General features: G+C 41.0%; 2 protein-coding genes across 2 annotated transcripts in view; one reads left to right on the top strand and one right to left on the bottom strand.

Annotated features, from left to right (window-relative positions):
* ENTPD7 (ectonucleoside triphosphate diphosphohydrolase 7) overlaps positions 1-6,574 on the top strand; it is a 39,383-nt gene extending 32,809 nt beyond the window's left edge. The window contains exon 13 of the mRNA XM_019724871.2: positions 418-6,574. Within this exon, the coding sequence (XP_019580430.2) occupies positions 418-649 (232 nt within the window). The 3' untranslated portion in view covers positions 650-6,574. The remainder of the gene's footprint in view (positions 1-417) is intronic.
* A 2,073-nt stretch (positions 6,575-8,647) lies between these two features.
* On the bottom strand, positions 8,648-22,283 carry COX15 (cytochrome c oxidase assembly homolog COX15). Its single transcript, XM_019724873.2, has 9 exons — positions 22,080-22,283; positions 20,095-20,285; positions 18,349-18,471; positions 17,881-18,067; positions 15,840-16,007; positions 13,301-13,382; positions 11,601-11,755; positions 9,990-10,103; positions 8,648-9,042 (listed from the first exon to the last, which is right to left on the bottom strand). Exons 1-9 carry the CDS (start codon positions 22,167-22,169, stop codon positions 8,911-8,913), a joined length of 1,242 nt encoding a protein of 413 aa, XP_019580432.2. The 5' UTR covers positions 22,170-22,283; the 3' UTR covers positions 8,648-8,910.
* Positions 22,284-22,312: the final 29 nt, after the last annotated feature.

The raw sequence follows: 22,312 nt of genomic DNA, 5'->3' as shown, positions 1-22,312 counted from the left end.
TTAAGATTTAGACAAAGTCCGATTTGTTGGTTGGACTTAGGGGCCACCTATTCTCATTAGTATCATATTTACAAACTGTGTAGGCCAGAGTGGTATGGGGCCACTGTTGAGACTAATGTTATAGACGACCAGTCTTGTCCTACTGTGTGTTTTTTTGGCTTCCGATTTTGTTCCCAGATTCTGGAGGGTGTAGCCTGTGAGGCCTCCTCTGTAGGCTGTGTAAAGGAAGGTCCCAGAGGGATCACACGGCAGCCCTGGGGCTGGACATGTGCTTCAGCTTTGCTTGCTCCATGGAGATGGCATCTTAGAGTGTTTGCGTGGATGGAATAAATGGGACAACATCCCTTGGCCTTTAAATCAGCATCGAGGTCTGTCTCTGAAGCTAACATTTCTTTCCACCTTCAAACTCTTCCCTAGGGATCTACGGCAGGAAGGTGTCCGACAGGCCCACAGTAGCTGGTTCCGTCTCTCCTTTGTCTACAACCACTATCTCTTCTTTGCCTGCATCCTGGTGGTGCTCCTGGCCATCATCCTGTACCTCCTGCGGCTGCGCCGAATTCACCGTCGACAAACTCGAGCCTCAGCCCCATTGAACATGCTATGGATTGAAGATGTGGTGCCCTTGATTGGGGTCCAGGTGGGGCCATGAGGTTGGGCAAGGACGAGGGAAGCTCGCGTCCTCCAGAGTTGCTGCTTATAGCGTTCCACCACTTTCTTATATTGGCCTCAGATGCTGCTTTGCCTGACCTTGTGGATACCTGGCCTTGGAATTTCTACTTTAATATCTACTTTAATTCCTTCTGTCTCCAGGTCTTCTTATCTGGGAGAAGCTGTAATTTGGTCTGTGAAGAACTAAATAATGAGAGATTGGTGCTAACAAAGGTGGCCAGCCTTAGTCCAATTGAATCATGCTTCTTCTGCTCCTTTATCTGAGAGGTCTGGTGTGTTCCTGGGATTTAGACTTTTCTCCCCTTGCTAAAGCATGAAGTTTGGCACTGGGCACACTGGACGCTGGGTTGACACCAAACTTGGAGCATCTGATGCAAAGCTGAAGACATTCTAGCAAGCACAGCAGCCCCTTTTTTCTCTGTAACAGAGATGTCATTTATGTGGAGATCCACAACTTTTACTAGGGAGCCAAGATTATTTGTAGTTCAGTGGAACAGATATGAATTTCCAGGCAACCAAAATAATACAATTTCCTTGCTTACTTGACAAAGAAGCTATGATGAGTGTGGTCCGAGGGCCCTGACAGCGTTGCTGATGTTCATATGTGATTTTAAAAGGTTAGAACCCCTTCTAAATGAATGGTCCATCAAAGGTTTTGACAGGATCTTATCTGATGCCTGGTGGGACCACAATAGAAAATTTCCCCATGTCTATGTGCCTCACAGGCTGTTCGGGCATTATTTTTTTTGTGTGAGCCTTAAATGTGCTTGTAGGATAGAGAAGCTATGATTCGGATTGGAGACCTGGGTTTGTCTGGTTTCAGGTCACTGTCCTCTAGGCCTGTTTTTAAAAGTCCTTATACAGGAAGATTCAGAAGAGTTCCTTTATTTCACTGCTAAGATCAGTATGCAGTTTGGGAAGGGATGTATTTGGGTTGTTTTTAAAGAAGGAAAGAACAATATTAGGATAATGGGCAAAGGCAATAAAACCCAAGCTCTTATTTATTATTGTTTTTCTGAGAAATATAAATTTTCTCAATTTGACTCTTGTCTGAAAAGAAGCAAACTCTAAACTTTGGAATACATAGATAAGTCTGTTCCTAAGCCACCTGGCAACTTTCAGAACCTTTGTTAAGAGATGGCTCCACCACAAACAGCATTTCCGTTACTGGAGAGGAAAAGCCATAGTAATTACATTTTCACCCACGAAGCTCCTCCACGTTTAACCTTTAAATTGCATGAGGATTTCTTATTCTTCTCCCACCCTCCCATGGAATCTTCTTTATATTTTGTCCCTTCCTATACGTCCTGCCCAAGAATATGCTCCCAGAGTTGAAGGAACCTTGTTTTCTATTTTGTCACCTTTGATTTCTAGAATTAGATGAATAGGGGAAATGGAAGGGGGGAAAAAGTGGAATTCTTAAAATATAAGTTCCATACTGGAAGGAGAATGGAATTAAATGCTTCATAAAACAGAGAAAAAGAAACCAAGATCCTCCTAGAAATAAACTAAAAAGATGAAAAGAAGTGTACTGACTCTTGGTTGGTAGGTGAAAAAAGATGAGTCTCGAATTGTTTTCAAATTCGATAAAAATGGATCTAGCAAAGAGTCTGAACGGTTCCTTTGGAAATATTTTTTACTTTTCATTAGGGCTTCTGTCACAGCAATTTCCTTTAATTTTTAAGACTTCTAAGTTGCCTTGATTTTTCTTTGACTTCTTAATCTTCGTGTTACTGTGAGTGAGCCCTTGCCTGATGAATGCTGCTTATTAATCATGTCAAAATACGTTTTTGCTAGCCACTGCCCACTCAGGTAGCTCTTTCTTTTCCCCTCACCTTTGTTTCAAGTACTGTTTTTGGTTTTCTTGTGGTCAGTGACGTAGTCAAGTTACCCAATTGGCCAACAGTGATCACTTCTGTTTGCTCAAAATGAAGTTGTAGCAGGGAAGAGGCGGTGATTAGTCCAATTTGAAAGCTGTTGTTAGTAAAGTTATTCTTCATCCTGGTTATAATAATAGCTACCATTTGTTAAGCATTCATTGTGTACCAGACACTCTGTTAAGCATTTTATGTATGTTATTTAATCATTATGACTGATTGATATTACTGTGTTCTTTTTATAGTTGAGAAACTCAGGATACTTATGTTTATCATTTTTTTCAATACAAATGTATTTCCTATTCTTAATTTATTTTAATTAGGCTTTGAGTTTTTGTGTGGTGTGCTATATCCTGTATGTTATTTTAATATTACAGGATCTAGGCTTGTCTTTATTACCATGAGTAAAACTTCTGAGTCCCATGGTATAAAAATAAGATTTTTACCATACCCCTCAGAAAAATTGAATATATGCTCTTGGTATTGGCTCCTGTGCTTCTCCCATTGCTCCCAACTGATGATTGTAAATGAAATCTCAGATAGAAACAGAAGCCATTTATTCCTTGCTGAGGGCCAGTTACTTACATAGTTTGCTTTCTCTTGATGAAATATTCTTCAAGAGACTGATAGACTGATAGCCAGACAGCCTATCTTGCCTTTAACCCTCTTCTAGCCCTCAGTTTTTAAAGATTTTAGTAGATTTCTATTTGCAGTTCTGCGTTTTGAGTGGTTCCCTTGTTATTACAGTTATGGTTCCATAAAATTCACATTCCACTGGTTACTTTGAATCCTACCAACCAGTCTTCTTGGTAACAGCAACAATGAGCCTGAACTGTTTTAGTACTTTTATTATTACTAAGACAGGTCACAAATGTCAAAATCGGAGTCAATGGCTTATAGGAGTGATGCTTTATTTGTCTTATGTCACAACCCATCACTTTTCTCTGAATTCTTGTCACTAGGACATAATGACAATACGTGTAATATCCAATTATATGGCATTCCATTCACTTAAGTTGTAGTTAACTCTAAGTGAAATTATACCGTCTTTCTCTCTGTACCTTAGCTCCTAGAATTGATTTTCCTTGGTCTAGGTATGTGGAATCACTTCCCAGCATGTTTATTCTTCTAATGTCGTCCAAAGTACTTTGACTGTTCCCTCCTCCGCCTAAGACCTTCCTTTAACTTCAAAGGCCTCAGGCAGTGATTATTAAAATGTGGTTGATTAAGTCTGCCTTACCCTTGCTAAGCTAGACTTTTTAGGCATTAACATGTATTATCACGTTCATATTTCATTTTCAAAATAAAATAACTTATACTTCTCACTGTTATCTAAATAGATTGCCCCCACACACACACCCCTATTCTCAGTTTTGTGTTTTTGCTTTTTGTCAGGAGTGAAAGACAGGTGGGTGGTATGATTTAGGGGAAAGAACTTGAGACTTCATGAACAGCAGATTTGGATTCTAGTCGTGGCTTTGTCATTAACTAGCTCTAGGACCCCAGGCAAGTCACTTGCCCTCTCTGGATCATTTCTCATCTATAAACCAGGTTGGCTAGGCAAGATGATTGGAGGCCAGTTCCAAAGGGAGAACCATTGGCCTAAGGAACTAAAGGCAGGAGAGAAGGTAGGAAAGTGGTATAGTTTCAGGAAGAGGATTTTGGTTTTTGGTTTAGAAGGCCAGGTTGCCCAAAAGAGCCAGTGTCATCTCCTACTTTATCCATAGCCCCTGCCATTCCCTGATGGGAATGGCATTTCCAACAGCAATCATTATACATAAATTTCAGATGAGATTTTTAAAGGGATTTTAGAGGTCTTCTGGTTAAAGCCCTTGATTTTATGGATGATGAAATTGAGGCTCAGAGCAGTAGTAACATGTGCCAAGTCACAGTGAGCAGCTTCAGGCATCGTTTTCTCTGTTCTCTGTAACACACACACCTGTGACAGCTGCAATGAAATGCTCATTGACCGAATCTTCCCGCAAGTTTATGTATTTCAACAGAATCTATTCTTTATAATACAGCTGACTGCAACTAACCATGCCCAATCTTTTAAACTGCTGCTGATATTCATTTTTGGTCACTTTGCTCACATTTAGGAATAAAATATGAAAGACTAGAAATAGTACCAAGTTTTCACGACATCTATTCTAGCTTCTGTGTTTAATACTTTTAAATTTTAGATGTCGCTTTTAAACAGTTTGCTTAATTTTGTACAATTTTCTGAACCACAGCATCCAAGCAATTCATGTGAATGGTTACAATCTGAATTATGTAAGGTGTAAATGCCTATTAGATCTACCTCATTAAGGAATTTGGTTGTAATTCTTGGGCGGTTCCCAGACTCCCTATGGAAACAGAGTGCTGTTTCTTTTTGCTGTCTTTGAACTTCTTTTCAAACTAATTCAGGACTGGTATCTAATTTCCCTTTTTGCTGTGGTATGTGATGTAACTTCAGTTGGGATTAAGAATTAAGGTAGAAGTAGCAGCAGGTGTCTCAAATTCTCCCAGATTAATCCCTTAGATGATGCTAGTTTCAGAATCCTGCCAGTAGGGCCATATGCTGTCAAACTTGTGAGGATTCTGTTGGTGTTACAAAAAAACGTGTTAAAAAATGAGGACTTTTTAAAATTTCCCTTGTATTATTACCCAAGTGTTTCCCTTTTGCCCTAATATTTCATTATTTCTCAGTTTGTCAATACCCTTATTAGAGGGACAGAGGGGGAATACATCTGTTGACCATTTTGTTTCTCTGGAAGTCTGAGCAATAGGAGATCCTTTTATTTGTTAAATTGAATCATTACTCCTACTATAGGGCTTTCTACTTTTAAAATGTATTCAATTATCGCCTGCCATTTTTTTTTAAAAAACAAAGTTGAAACAATTTTGAGTCCCAGGATGTTTATAGCCATGCATGTGTGATTCAAGTAAGCTGGAAGACAAGTCTGCTCCTGAGCCTCTCCTTAAGTCTCGCGGCCACTCATATACCTGCTGGTGGCCACCACTCCTCCTTCTCCACTCCACTCCAGTGTAAGGCAGCTGGGATACTTTTCCTAAGCAGCCCCTCCTCTAGAGCACCTGCCAGAGTCTGGCCTGTCAAGACTACTGCTGGTAAAGGCTCAGCCCCTTATTAGCTTCGTTAAGTCTTTCTCTATAAGCAATGATCCCACATATGTTGATTTCCGCTGTGTCTGTCATTGTGTTGTGTGAAATTCTCATTCTACAACTCCCTGTAGTCGGAAGCCATGAAGCATCCGCCTTGTCTCTTTCACTGTCCCTGCCTTGGGCGATAGACTCTGCAGAGTATTCAAAGGCATCTGTTTAGAATCTACAACTAGACGCCCCCTTCCTGCTTTAAAAAACCAAAGGCTGCCTGTATTGCATCACTTTGGGAGTTGCTAAGATTGTATGTTTTTCTAATGCTTCACATTCAATAATTTTGCTTGAATTTCTCACTGATAAATACTGTTAAATCAGTGTTGAGCAAACTGTAGTGCATATTAGAGGGAAGGCATTCCCCCTTAAGCAGGGACATGGGCATATGCACATATGCCAGTATCTAACCCACCATTCCAGGACCGGAAGGATGGCTGCGGAAAAACTGGTTATCTAGTATGGTGATCATTAGTGTTGGTCTTGGCCATCAGCATCCCTTTAGGCAGTAGCTAATCTGTACCCCTGCCACAATGGACAGCATTTGTCAGTGTAAAGACAAAAATATTCCGTGTGAAGAAAGCCAGCTGTTTTAATTTCCTTTGATGTTTTAAGACAGAATTGTTGAGAGACCTTTGAAAATATTAAGGGAAGTTCATTTAATCTTCTAGGTGTGGGACATCAGTCTAATCCATATTCCACTCATTCATTATTTGGCATGCGTCTGGTGCTGGGAATAATGCAAACATAAAAATAATTCAGATAATCTCCGTTCGCCAGAACTCATGGATAGGCATAATACAGTTAAATAGATAGATGCAACCAGATCTGTTTTTCCAAACTTACTCATCTTTAATAAAAGAAAAATGAAAACATCTTGAACTTGAACTTACTTTGTTCATTCCTTGCTCCTGGGTTGGAGGGGCTGTAGAATCATTAGCATGTGGTCCTTTGGGTTGGATCATACTGCACTCTGCTGACTGTTACTAAGGTCAACCTTTGGGGATCGGGAGATAACGGTATGGACACCTGCCCCAGTGACCGCAGTTCCCTTTTTGTAAGAATTCTATCTAGAAGAGGTGCTATCCCATTAACACACTAACAGGATCAACACAGCAGATTAAATGAAATAGGGTGGGGTGGAAATTCAGAGGGAATGGGAATAAGTGGTCAAAGCTTTCTAAGGTAACTAGGTTATTAGGGCCTAGGCCAGCGGTTCCCAAACTTGTCTGCACATTGGAATCACCTGGGGAACTTAAAAATATGCCTATCATCACTGCTTCCAGAGGCTGTAATTTAATTGCTCTTGGGTGAGGCTTGGGCTTAGGATTTTTAAAGATTCTAATGTGAAAGAAGCTGGGGAACCACTTCTAGCCAGAGCATAAGCTCCAGGGTCTGCGATTTTCTAAAAGTCGGAGATAAATGGTCTGCTTCTGTTCTGCCAAGAACCATTTCAGAATGGTACACTGTAAGCCCCACTGAAACTCAGTGAGATCACGTAGTCCAGAAGACTGTAAATGGGCAACCCTTAGGTCATGTATGGCTCCCATGTGTTCCACCTGCATGTTTCTAAAAATTTTGAAATTAGTTGCCAACAGTTAATTGAGAGCTTTCCCATAAAAAGCTAGGTGTTTGGCTTTAAGTCAGATCTGACAACCCTGGACATGCAGAGCAGCAGTAGTTCAGAGCTCAGCAGTGGTTTAGCCCATTAGCAGGGCACCTGCCCTCCCCATTGTGGGGGCATTTATGTGGTTCAACTTACTCTTGCCTTCTACAAAACTAAAAACTATAATAGCTTTTTGCAACTTTCACCCATTGCTCCAGCTTTGCAGCACAAAGGAAGGTCATTCCTTCTTCATGAGAGGGCTTCAACTTGTCAAGGACAGGAATTTTGCTCTCTCTCCAATGTTCTCCTCCAGCTAAATACCCCTTATTCCTACAGGTATTCCCTGATAGGGGTTCTGGACTCCTCACCATCCCGGTCCCTTCTTCTGAATACATACTTAGGGGTCAAGATCCTTCTTAAATTTGGTACCGAGTGAAATGCAGCAGTAGCATTCAGGTGTTCTGACTATGGCTATGAAACTTCTATCGACAAAATCTCAAACACCAATTTTTACTGGTGTCATCACATTATTGGTTTGTGTTGAGCCTGTGGTGAACTGAATTCCCTTTTTTATATGAAATGATATGAAGCCAGGTTTCTCTACGCCAAACTTATATAACCATTTAATTTAAATGAGGGTGTTATAATCTGTTTAATTTCATCTTGATTGTGTCACTCTGGACTGTTTTGAGCTGTGACTGTCATCTATTAGCAATGTTGGGTTGCTCCACCCTCACATCTGATCTGATGCCTTCATCCAAACACTGACTTTTAAAAAAACCTGAATAAGACAGAGTCCTATGAAATATCAACAAAGACCAAAATCACACCAATTCATTAATCAACAATTTGTTTCAATATCTGAATATGTGTCCGTGTCTACCATCAGGGCCACATTTTTCTCGTCACCGAGGCTGTTAGGAAACCCTGTCAGGAACGGATTTATACTATCTATTCCATTCATCTGACCTGGAGACGTAACAGCACTATAGGTTAGTGCTTGATGAATCCAAGTGGGTTACTAGTGACTACCTTCTTGTCTGAGTCCCTAGAAACCATTGTGCTGCACACAGACATCAAGCTTGTCACACTCTGCCCTGTCCCCATTTTGGGAATGCGGAATACTAGTTTCTTGTTGAAGCTTATCTGGCTTCTGTAGAGGATGCGAATCCTTCCTTTGAATTTTCACCTGATGGACATGAAGTTAAGGTTGTAACCGATTTCTACTTAGAATTCAGGGCTCCGGAGGTCAAGGAGACAGTGACGACATGTGTAGAACCAAGAGCTTCCCAACATTAGAAAACTGAGACAGAGCCTATTAAGAAGCAGCAAATGGCAGATCTGAAAATGTTTCCTTCTTTTTATTAAACCTGATTTTCAACATGAAAAGTAACAGATTTGAAAAGGAACCATTAGTGTAACCATACTTAATGATATTCGTGATCTAGGGACTGTCTCAAAAACAGGCAAAGAATTTGTAAAACCTTGACCACTTTGGAAACCACTTGACATGCCAAGATCATCCTCTTAGAAGAACCCACGTTCTGTGCTCTCTGATGAGCTCTCAAAAGCAGTTTCAGTCCTACGAAACTGAGCCTCTTAGAGTTATTTTGGGACCCTTCGGAGTTCGTTCATGAGCCAAAGGGCAACACTGAGCAGAGCCAAGGAGCCGGACTGGTGAGTGGCAGCCAAAGGAGTTGGCACGTACATCAGCAGCGTGCTGATGCCCAGACCCACCTGTTGCAGAGGAAAGACAGCAGTGAGCAAAGGAGCCACAGATTCAGAGCTGAAACGACTGGGCATGGACAACCACATACACAAACCTCCACATCCTCTGATCAGAACATTAGAAAATATTTTTAATTTCACAAGTAAATATACTTACAATGAAAGAAATTCAAACAAGACAGAAAAACCTAAAATTTCCCTTAATTATCCTTCATCCTGTCCCAGTTCCCCTCCTCAAAGGTTGTTACTGTTACCAGTTTCTACACACTTGTACTTCTGTATAAAAATTTGAGAGAAACATAGTTTTGTGCTTTTAAAAAATATGTTGTTTGTCACTTGCTTTTTTTCCCACTTAACAATATAGGTCTTCAAATCTTAATAAACTGCTGCACAGAATTCCACAGTATAAATTTACCATGGTTGTTTATTTAACTGTTTAGGTTATTTTCCAATTTTTCACCATCACGGTAATTCTAAAATGAATTTCCTTGTAGATACATAGCTTTGTGCATTAGAATATCTCTCGGGGAGGTACTAATAAGTCAATTTGCTGGGCCAAAGGATTATACACTTAACATCTCAAAAGATACTGCCCTGTGAAAAACACTACACCAACTCATGCTCTCACCAAGAATATATGAAGGCATCCATTTCCTATACCTGTGCCAATACCTGATTATCTTTTTTTGTTTCATTTTTTCCAATCTGACAAGCCCAAAATGGCATGCCTTGTTTTCATTTGCTCCTCCCCGATCATGAGTGAGACTAAGCAGCTTTTCATATTCAATGCCCAGTCATCATTCCCCTTGTGAGCACTGTGTATTGATATCCTTATTTTCTGGTTATTAATCTTTGAGTCTATTACAAGTACTGAAAATATTTTCTCCTAGCGTGTTACCTTTCCTTTTCAACTTTGTTTTGGGGACAACCTGAGACCAAAAAGAGGTGGTTTATACCTGTGTATACGCCAAAGCTAGCAGAGTCACTGCTGCCATCTTGGTCCTTCGAGGAAGGGGAATTCTCCGGGACAGGAGGTAGAGCACTGTAATGGCAGTAACTGAAGTGATTCCCTGCAAGGAAGAGAGTCCCATCAAGTGCCAGAAAGAAATGGCCCACCTCTTGATGTGTGCTCACCTCACCTGTATCTCCTCCAGGACCACTAAGCACTTTCTTGTCGCAGGCACAGAACCTCCTGCAGGTCCCCGATTACTGCTTCTCAGTCTTTCCTGCTCCTCTTCTGCTTGCCACTTAAATGTCAGTGTTCCCTAGGGTGCCCCAAGTTTCTGCACCTATCACTTTCTATACACACACTCTCTGTGATCTCATCCACCTTCCAATGTGGGTGTCACCCAGGTGTGGCCCTCACGTTTTAAATCGTTCTTTGCATCCTTAGCCCTAATTTTATCTCTAATCCTGTGTTTTTAAAGCAGGGCTGACCCCAGCACCTGAGGTTATTATTTCCCTGGGCTGTGAGTAGCAGAAGTGGTGGTGCTGCCAGCTAGTGCTAAAATAGATCTTAAGTCTCATTTTCATTCCCGCCCTTCAGAACGGGGGTCTGGGAGCGGGAATAGGATCCTCTTATCCCTTCCATGAGGTCAGAGAATGTTTTTCTATCATATTTCTGCATCTATTTCATTTATTTCCTTTTCAGAGCTGTCCATGATGACAATTTCAACTACACTTTTTTTTATTCCAAAATGTGTGGTGGTTGGGGACTGAGCCCCCACAAGCTAACATGTGCAAGCCCCCGCATTCCCCTTGGATATCTGTGTCCTCTCGGCCTCTCTCTTAAGATGTACCACTATGCTCTCATACTCAACATGCTTCCATCTGATGATATCCTCCCGTATCTGGCTCAACACTCATTCCAATAGTCCCATTTTTGTTGGTCGTGTTTTAAGCACGCCACAGAAGAAACTCGGGGATCTCCTTTGATCTTTCTTCACCTTCATCTCTACAGCCAATTTTCTATTCCTTACAACCTCAGATTCCTCATTCTTCGGGTTCCACTCCCACCATGAAGCCCTGAACCCCCCACTCCCACCTGCATTACAGCAAAAGAGCCACTGCTTCTCACTGGCCTCCTTGCTGCTGATCTTCCCCTGCTCCGATTTATCACGGCCAGGCTACCAGGCCCAGTTTTACACGACCCAGAGCAGGCCCTTCATAAGCATTAGTTTAGATAAAACAAAAAGTATTTATGATGCCCTTGGCTCCCTGGGCTTCTGCGTCAGCTACGTGTTCAGCAACCACAGTCTGTCTGCACTCGCCTCTCTACTAAGCTTCATTTCTGCTAAAATGACTCTCCTATGTGTGTGCAGGATGGAGGGCAGTTATCATTTGCCAGATGGTAAGAGGCATATTCAAACTTTAAGAAGCTGGCAGTATCCTCCTTGTAAGCCAGCATTTGGCCGGAGGGGCTGTGGGTAATTAGGACAAAAACATCACACAGAGGACTGCCCTCTAATTGCCACTCTGCCCTCTCACTGTTGCCACCCATGCGTTGGACACCCCAAGCCTGTAGGGCTCCCTGTGCTTCGTAGCCAGGAACCACCAGCCAGACTTACCAGAATCCGGTGATCAAACTGCACCATGGTGGGATTCTCAAAAACATTCCTCAGGATGGGGGAAAAGGTAAAGAGATCCTCTGGGATCCAAGATTCTCCCATCTTGGGGAAGGAATTGTAAACAAGCCCAGCATCCAGTCCTGCCACAAAAGCCCCTGTATGCCAAGGTAAATAGTAGTTATTAAAATGAGAACAAGTACTATTCTGACAGAAAAAGTTTATTATGCCAGATTTAGATAAAAGAAATAGAGAATAATAAATAGATTTACTGTAAGCGTTCTCAAACAGGGGATACATATCACAATCACCACAAGAACTTAAAAGAAAAACACGTACATCCTCACTTACTCCCACCCCAAGTTTCTGGATGCCTCCCCTGGAGGAGTGGATGAGAAGCTCTGGAGAGAGGCATGTTAGTCTGGAAAAATCCCCTTAGTGACTGATGCCCTCCTTACTTCCCACTGAGAACTACTCATCCATTCTGGAAGTGCTCTTCTCCCAGCTATCTGCATAATTTACTCCATCACTTCTTCAGGTCTCCATTCAAACGTCACTTTATCAAAGAGCGCCCCCCAGTGACCCAACATAAGACAGCACTCCTCCACCCCACTATCCCTTATCGTGCTTTATTTTTAGTCACAGCAATGAACATTAACTGACATGTTTTTATTGTTTACCTGTCTTCCCCAAATGCTCAAAAAATATTTATTGAATGAACAATAAAAAAATTATAAACTAAATCCTGGAAAAACACATAAAGAGGGTATTTTTGAATTAATGGATGACTAATCCATTACGTATGATCAAAGAAGATTAAGGGATGTTTAGATCATATTCCTTATTTTTGTAAACGCCATTTATAAAGTCAAAATTCATGCTCTTCCACCAAGAAAGAGGGGGTAAGTTTGGGTACATCACTTGTTTGATGGTTTTATTTTAAATCAGTGTTGTCCAACAGAACTTTCCGAGATGATGAAAATGTTCTGTATTTGCCGTCCTATTGAGCCCTTGAAATATGGCGAGTATGACTAAGGAACTAAATTTTAAATTTTACATATTTTTAAATAATTTAAGTTTAAACAGTCACATGAGACTAGTGATTATTGTATTAGATAGCACAGTTCCAGAATGAGAGAGGTAGAAGAAGTATGATTTAAAGAATGAGAAAGATCTGCGTTGGTCTCTTTGCTCCAATGAACTCTCCACCTTAGACCATCTTTGAGGGCAGGCCTTTTGTCTGACCCATCTTGGTGTAATGTAACAATAATAACAATAATGTTTACATAACAATAACAGTTAACACTTATATAGCTTATGCTCAGTGCCAGGTACTGTTTTAAGCACTTCACATATATTACTCATACTATTATCATCACCCCCATTTTACAGATGAGGTCACTGAGGCCCAGAGATGTTCCAAGGCTTGTCTAAGGTCATAGAGTTCATAGGTGGTAAAGCCAAGATTTGAGCCTAGGCAGTCTGGATCCAGGCAGATGCTTAATATTTTCGTTCAACTGTCTGGAAAGCAGGATTTTTAGAAGGGAGGAAGGAACAGAAAACAGGGTGAAGATGATGGGTATGAGAGGGGCAAGTGTGAAAGGGAAATGTGAAGATATAGGAAAAAAGGGGAAAGCATTAGGCAAGAGATCCCGCCTGAGAGTGGAATGAAAACAGGCCATCTTTGATGAGAACAGTCCTACCTGAGAGAGCAGTGAGGAACACCAAGCCTGCTGTTCCATGAGCAAATCGTCTCAACCGTAGGAGTTGACGGGTTTCAGGCAACTAAATAAGAAAAGAAAATCACTCCGATTAACTGTACTGCAGGAGCTACGAGAGGCAGCCCAGATCTCCAAGGCTAACCCCAAACGACCATGCCGTCAGACCGCTCTGAGCCCTAGACTAGGTTACGTACTCCCAGCAGATACTCTGTTCTGACACACATCATATTTTATTAAATTTATGCATTTACTATCTGTTTTCTCTGCTATCTTGTAAGTTTTGTGAAAGCAGGAACTGCTATCTGTCTTGCTTATTACAGTACTTCTAGCCTAGGGCTTGGCATGTAGGTACTCATACGTATCTCTTTAATAACTGAATGATTTGCACTGTTCAGGGAGAAAATGCTTCACGATGGTTAACATGATGTGGCTTAAAATAGAGGACGGGATTCTCATCTTGTGTGTGGTATTTAGTGTAGAAAATATAGTCAGAATCAAAATCGCAGAAAATGCCTAGAGTAGAGTCTTGCATTTAGTGTTTTTGGTAAAGTCAAAATTTGTTTTTATTTTTACTACAGCCAACTGCTGATATTAATCAGGAATCAATAAATATTTATTAAGAACTTTATAAACCGGTAACCAAAAAGGTACAAAGGAATTAAGTCAGAATGCTGCCCTCATATGACTTATACACTAGTACGTGAAGAACAAGGTATCACTTCTAAGATTTCGGAGGACAATATACAGTGCTGCCAAACAGAACTTTCTATTGGCTGTGCTGCCCAATATGTGGCTAATGAGGGTCGAAACAAGGCTAAAGCAACTGAAAATTAAACAAAAAGTTAGTTTGATTTAGTTTAATAGCAAGTTTGTTTAAGTAAAGTTAATTTTATTTAATTTTGATTAATTAAAATTTAAATAGCCACATGGAGCTAGTCAGCTACCGTGTTGGACAGCATAGTCCAACCATATGTTTGACTATCATCTCAAACCCTTTCTGTAATTAGTGGAATATAAATAAAAATTTTTTTGAGATCTAATTAAGAGATTCATGAACCAGGCAGCATCCCATCCAGTAGCTAGAAGGGCATTCCTAAATAAATTTTAAAAGGGAAATACAATTAATTGATAATAAGTCATTAGTAACCTCTAAGAGTACCACTTCATTACAGAGCATTTAGGGTGTGTGGGTGTATGTGTAAGTACCATGTTTCCCTGAAAATAAGATCTAACTGGAAAATAAGCCCTAGCATGATTTTTCAGGGTGACATCCCCTGAACATAAGCCTAAATGCGTCTTTTGGAGCAAAAATTGATATAAGACTCGGTCTTATTTTCGGGGAAACACGGTATGTAGGTGAATATGTGGGTGTGTATGTAAGGGGTGGGTGGGGAAGCCAGATGACAAGAATTGTAAAAAACAAATAGGTTGTCAGGATGTACAGCTATAGATAAGATACAGGCAACTCATTTTAGAAGCTCGGTTTTGAAAGTCAGGAGAACAAGAATTATTCAGATGTACACTCTACTATACACCAATGTTTCGACTCTGTATCTGGCTTCCCTGTGGGGATGAGTGCCGTCAACACCTTCTGTTCTTACTGGGATCCAGGCCACTGGCCTCGAGGTACCTGTATTGGATGATTCTACTTAAAAGTCCTATTATCATCTCAAACTTCACCCATGAACAAGTTATCCAGGTCAATCATGACTTCAATACCTAACACAATACTCATTTTTAAGACACGTAGAAACAACCTTAATTGGCATACAGAGAAATTACTTTCAGGTGAGATCACTAAGGTTTACTGTATTGTTCGGCTTGATGGATGCTAGGTTCCCCATCTGAAGAACAGACAACCCAACAGGCCACTCTCGTCTGGCCCTGCTCACTGTGCCATCCACCACCCCTCGGGACTCAGAAGCAGAGTGGGTGGGGCATCTCTTCCTGCCGGTACTCCTTCCCCCTTTCTCTAAAATTCATGTTTCACCTTTCCCAATAGACAATGCTGCAAAACATTCGGCTCCTATGCTAATTCTCCTTTGAGTGAGTTGCTCCAGCTTAAAAGAATAAGTGCACATTTTACTTTGCAGTCGCAAAGTTCAAGGTTCCTCTAAACTTTGGTTATATCTAGTTTCTGATAAATCGGTAGATGTTACTACTTTGTTTCTCCCAAAATAAGACCTAGCCGGACCATCAGCTCTAATGCATCTTTTGGAGCAAAAATTAATATAAGACCAGACATTATATTATGTTATAATATAATCTATTATATATCAATCATATCATATCATATATTATATTATACTGGGTCTTGTATTGAAATAAGACCGGGTCTTTTATTAATTTTTGCTTCAAAAGACGCATTAGAGTTGATGGTCCAGCTAGGTCTTATTTTCGGGGAAATATGGTAAAGGAATGTGTGCATTTTGACTGGTAACTTCCCATTAGAGCCCGAATTTCCATTTCTCTGACCCTGTCAGCATCTGTGCAGATGTGGTGACGATACATAATGACTTACCTTATGTGGGGAAAGCAGCAGTGAGAGCGAGGTCCACAGGCTGGCACAGTACAGAACGAGGGCTGATCCCAGGTGGGCAGCGAGGCGGTACTGACTGACCCGAGGGATGTCATGGGAATCTGGCTTTTCTTCTAATCCACTTTTCACCATGTACCATCCCAACAGACCCTAGAACCAAAAGGAGAAGAGGCAAGTAAACAAGGTTGAAACTGTCCACTCACCTTTACTCTCTGAGAAAGTGGGTTATCAATTATCAGTACTCCCTACCTGACCCCTCCTTTCCATGCCTGCACATATCCTCAGTATCCCAGGAATCAGGACCGATCTCCATTTCCACATACAGCACCATGAACATTTAACCACTGATTAGATTAACATTTTACTGAAGTATAAGCTAAATATAGAGAAGTACACAAAAGCTTGTCTGTAGGCAAAACCTTACATATGTGTACTTGATATGATTTACCATTGTGTAAACCAGTGAAATATGAGAATGAAAAGAGAGCTGTTTCTATAAAAACCAGATTGAATGCTCTGGAAAAGCTTGACAAAGATAACTGCTTGAAAACTAGTGTCAATTTAGGTGGGAATAGACAATTTTAAGTTTTGTGGAGAAAAGTCATAAAAATCTGTAAGGCTTTGCAGTCAGATTGCTTTGCAAGTATCTAAGTTCTCTTTAAGGAAAATGAAACAAAATGATACTTTATGAGGGTGCAAGACATCTGAGGTTGAACTCTAATCAGAGGACTCAAAGAACAGGTCTTACTTAGCTTTTCAATTAAAAAAATTGTAAAAAAAAGGTAATGAAAGTCCATGTTTAAGGTACGTATTATTATTCTATGATTCCCTGCTTTAACTGACGTTTTCAACTAACCCAAACAATTACCAGTTCCAATTATATTGGGTAAGATACAGCCCTTTCACCCCCTCCCTCATAAGCCAAGAGAACCATACCCCTTAGGAAATCTCTTTGGGCATTTCTTCCCCCTTTCTGACTACCCTGGATTTTCTAATTATCTTCATTTCAACTGCACAGGACATTGAAGATGGAGTACACAGTGCCAGCTCCCTTTCTTCCTTCCATTCCCTATTTGCCATCTTTAAATCTCTGCCTCCCTGAGAGTCTGTCTTTAATGGGTTTTTCTTCCCATTCTAAAGCAAACTTCATTTTGTTTCACCTCCCCTACCCTAGTTTCTATTTGACTTTTATTAAAGTCTAACTGTTTATTATTATCTGTTCATCTCTTCCATCTTCTCCCTTAATTCCTCCTAATTAGTTCACATTCTCACCACTTCTAAGTTAAATTAACCAATTTACTTCCTCCTGATCAAAGTTTGTATTTCTATGATGCTCTGATACTCTCCCTTCAGGCCTGTACACCGTGATCCAAATACTCATGTGTCTTCTTACTATTCCTTTTCTTGGCTCACAGTCTCACCTAATCCCTTAACCAGGAGAGTCGTTCAAAGCTCTTTTCCTTAACTTCAGTTCAACTTATGTGATTTTAACCACCATTTATAAAGTACTTGAATATCTCTCAGCTACACCTATATTTTAAGATCCCTTATTCCATAAAATGTTTGTCTTTTGGAATTTTCTCATTTGCTTCTGTAGCCATTCTAGCATAGGGATCCCACTTCTCCATAGAGCAGGCAAGTGAGAAAAAGGGAGGAGATGAGAACCCAGGAGGAGAGTCATGATGGGAAAGAAACTAATTCTTGTGACACAAAAATATATTTACTGAGTGCTTACTGATTCCAGGCACTAAACTAAGTACTTTATATGCATGTTCTCAATTAATATTCAAGCAACCTAAATGGTAGGCACTATTACTATCCCTCTTTACAGGTAAGGAAAGCATAGCCTACAGAGGCTACAACTTGTCCTACTAAGTGGCAGGGCTGGGTCTTAAAGCCAGGCACATGACACTAGAAATCCATGCTCCCTCCTACTCTGTTAGAAGATTACTTCCTTAAACACAATGCCATCTAGGAAGCTCTTCTGAGCGTCTCTGCTTTTCCAAACTTAAATAAATCTCACCTGGAAGCAGACTAAACCACAGAGGGCAAGAACACGTCCTTTCATGTTGCGGCTGAGCCAGCCCTTTCTCCAAAAGTAGGCAGCAGGCAGGATGTACGCGAGGCCTACAAGGCGGCCCCACATTCGGTGTGAGTATTCCATGTACCAGATGAACTTGAATTCTGCCAATGTCATATCACGATTCAAGCTGGGTGAAAAGGGAAGTCAAAAACAAGAGGACACACCTGTCTGATTTTTATTTCCCAACGGAATGCAGGAACATTCTGTCGTGAAGCTTGATAGGTCTGCCTCCTTCCTCATCAGTGACCTCAGGATCGCTTTGGAATTAGAGGTTTAGAGTGGAGCTCACTAAACGTAACTGAGCCACCTATCAAGAAATAATGGACTCTAACCATTCTGAAATGTTTAAATAAGCAAAAGATCGAGTGCGCCTCACGGGATGTTTACCTGATTTTCTATAATACTCACATTTTAAATTCTGGAAATTGCTGGTATTTTTGGAATTCTGCTTCCCATTCCTCTTGGCTTGTAGGTGGCTTCATCTCCTTTATTAAATGCCAATCTACCATTGAGAGGCCAGACTCTGTCAACCTTAGGATAGGAAAGAAATCTGAGTGAGTGAGGCGGTGGGAGAGAGATATGCTTGATTACTCATAAATGGTTTATAGCAACAAGTGGATCTGAGCTTAACCCCTCTAAAGGTAAACACATCATTTCATTGTTTCCTTTCTGACATCTTCTCTTCTTATGGCTTAGAATTTTGACAGAAACAGTGAAATCACCCTTAGACCAAAGAAATTTTGCCCTAAATGCATAACATTATGCATAATAAATGCAACATTATGCATAATAAATGCAACATTATTTATTATGCATTTATTATATAAATGCATAATAAATGCAACATTATTTACACGGGGGAAAGAGACTCGATATTAGGTATAAGACAGTTGAGGTTCTTGAGTGAATTTAAAGACAATAAAACTCAAATGTGTCAGTTTCCCGTACAGCCTATATAACACATAAGGTATTTTGAAATAAGGGTGCAGGGAATGTGGAAAGAAATTTGAGAACACACACTTTTTTAAAACCACAAAGTATCTTCACCATAAGGAGTTAGGATTCCTAAAGTAAAAGGCTGATTTCAGGCCTGAGGCAGGAAATGTACAAGAGCCTGGAACATTTTATCATCCAGAAAGCATGGAATCAAAGGTTACTAGCATCTTGTCAAAACAACTCTGGAGCCAATTTGAGAGGTTCCCAGCGACTAAAGATGGGACAATTTGAAAAAATCATCGGCACAGCAATGGACTAAAACATGGACTGAAACATATCAAGTATGTTTAAAACTTATGAGCTCACAATGGTACTTAAAAACTCAAACACTGTATTGGTCACCTGTGGAGGATGCTTGGGAACCAATTCATTATTTTGAAAACTGGTAAAAGGAAACAATCAAGTATTTATCCTGCCTTTCCAATATATACTGTATCTTAGGATAACCAAATTGTTGATGAGGGACAGTTTCTCTTTAGAGTTGAGCTATTATAGATCTAGGTAATGATCATCAATCATGGTTGACATCTCTAATAGACAACAGATATTTATGAAAGTTATAATCATCTATGAAGTATTTTGCCCCACGGCCCCAACCTGAATCTGATCAAGCAACAACCAGTTTATAAGAAATACAGGGGATAATGGAACATGTAAAATATGACCACAAATATGCAATCAGCAAAACCCAGACTGTGGGAAACTCCATAGGACAAATAATTTGGGGGTCTTCAACAAAACTGCAAAGGGGCAGGGGGGAGGGGAGAGAATAGAATCTAAATCGATAATCTCTTTATAGGTTTAAAGAGACCTAAGAGGCATATGAACCAATTGTGATGTATGGAACTTATTTCGGTTTAATTCAAGCAAACTATACAAAAAATTTTGAGACAAATTTGAGCTGATTGTAGGGGGATATGTATATAGTGCATAGCTAACAGTTAAGACCTAAACCAGTCTTTGTGAAGGGCTTCTATTACCCTAAACCGTTTTATGGCAGAGCAGGCCATTAGACATATCCCCTCTTTAGGTCTCAGTTTCTGCACATGTAAAACGAGGGAGCAAGACTACATGATTCTGAGGATCCCTTTCCCCTCGGTCATCCTGTACCTCTACTGATGACCCAAACAGCTGACACACTACGAGCAAATTACTCACCTAGTTACTCCACCAAGAATAACAGCTCCAGCCACTGTTCCACTGCAGACCAGCAGCCATCGGCCCACTACTCGCTCAGCAGCCTTTGAAGGAAGGGACTCTGTACCCCTTCCAGACTGTAAAGCTACTTCAGAGATGGTGCTGTATTGCCCTGGCCTTAAGGCGCGCCTGATCCCACAGCTGCAACCACACTAAGGATTAAGACAGATAAATTACAACTGGAGAAAGAGGGAAAGACCTCACTCCACAGCTACTCACCCTCAGTGCCACTCTGGAGTCGAGTACCCTGTATGGCCACATTGCTGCTACTGCCCTGGCCAATCATCATCTTTTAAATGGATTACTGCATCCTGCATCTTCCTCCCAGCGGGTTTTCCTGCCTCCACTCTTGGCCTCACTCCAATTCATCCCCATCCTACATGAGCCTTCTGCTCTCTGGCATTCTTCCCCCAGACTTACTCTACACCAAGATATGGATTATTTTATTTCTTCTGTGGATCTTTAAACATATTTCTCTCTGACTTGGACACTACTTGTCCCGATTGATAATACAGGCATACCTCGTTTTATTGCACTTCAATTATTGTACATTGCAGACACTGCATTTTTCACAAATTGAAGGTTTGTGTCAACCCTGCATTGAGCAAATTGTAAACCTTTTGGAAAGTACTCACCATTCTAGATCCCATTTAGGACATTCGTGATTAATGGAAAGAAGTGAAAATACCAACATTAATAGTTTAGAAGTTTGATTCCAACCTTCATGGATGACATTGAAGGATTCAAGACTTCAGTGGAAGAAGTAACTACAGATGTGGTAGAAATTGCAACCACGCTGCAATTCTGGACTGTGATTTTCTGTCAGATGGCATAGGAATCACCCTGGGTTTGAGATAACCATCACAACAAACAGGACCCCAGGAGATGTTCTCCTGGACGAGTCTCAGGATTAACTCCCCTTTTCCTTTGTTCTTCTTGTGTACCTATAAAACCTTCTGACCAGTCTAGGAAGGGGGAAGGTGGCCTTTGAGACAATAGTCCACCATATTCCGGGAATGCTAGCATTTTGAGTAAACCTTTTTTTCTTTCCACCAACCCTTGTCTCTTAATCGTTGCTCAAGCAGCAAGCAGCTGAACCTGAGTTCAGTAACAGTACCTACTGTAGATCTCAGCTTAGATGTCACCTCCTCCGGGAAGTTTTCCCAGACTACTCCAGATCTGCAACTGGCTACTCTAGGCACCTTCTACCTGCTTTATCCTTAACACACTTCAGGTTCCTCTCTATCTCCCACAAAACTCTGAGCTGTGGGACAGCAGTGGTCAGTCTGGTTCTTTCCCTCGGGCGTCGTTTCAAACACAGTTCCCGTACATAACAGGATCTTAATAAAGATTTAACAAATTAATTATATATGAATAAATTGTAGCTTCCTCCAGGGCAGTAGCTTTTAGGTATTTACCTTTCGCTTCCCTGGTTCCTAACACGATAATCACAGTAATTACCAGTTGAATGGATGCACACCCTCTTCTGACTCTGTCCCCGAGTCCGAAGACCCGTATTTGGTTTCCTGCTTCTAATTAACGAAGTAACTTCAGACAATTTATATTAAACCTCAATTTCCCTCTTTGTAGACAGGGGTTATAATCTCTAACCTGAGTACCTGGAGGCTTTTAGCAAAAATCAAATATCTGAGTAAAATTTGCTGAGCTTTTATGATGTGCTAAGTGCTTGATGTATATTAAATTTAATCCTCCCAGCAATCTTATAAACTATTGCTGTTATCCCCATTTTTATACGTGGGAAAATTAAGGCACAGAAAGGTTACCTAACTTGGCTAATATCACACAGCTAGTAAGTGGTTCAGGACTCAGGGGCTCTGGATACGACAAGGAAATGCGTTTTGAACTCCAAGGAGCTACGAAAAGAGCTGCAGGCTCTTTCTCCCTGTGCGCGCTTCCGCGACGCAGAGTCCGCTGCGGTGCGGTACCTGTGTCCTAGGCGCCGCCCGAGGAGCCAGGAGTCGGAGACACGGGCTTCCCATCAAGGCCTTCAAGGGCGGAAAAAGTAATCTTTGCATGCTGAGGACAGTGCACGCCCGCCACTGCAAACTCCAGCACTCTCCGACGTCCTCTCACTGCTACCAGAAGGAGAAGCACTTCCGGGTTACTCAGCGAGACCCTCCTCAGGAGGGGCAAGCAGGGACTGCGCCTGCGCTACGGA

Source organism: Rhinolophus sinicus, linkage group LG07, assembly GCF_036562045.2.
Source record: "Rhinolophus sinicus isolate RSC01 linkage group LG07, ASM3656204v1, whole genome shotgun sequence".
In the NCBI taxonomy this organism is placed as follows: Eukaryota; Metazoa; Chordata; class Mammalia; order Chiroptera; family Rhinolophidae; genus Rhinolophus; species Rhinolophus sinicus.
The sequence above is the reverse complement of the archived record's forward strand: the minus strand, read 5'-3'. Positions and strand labels throughout refer to the sequence as shown.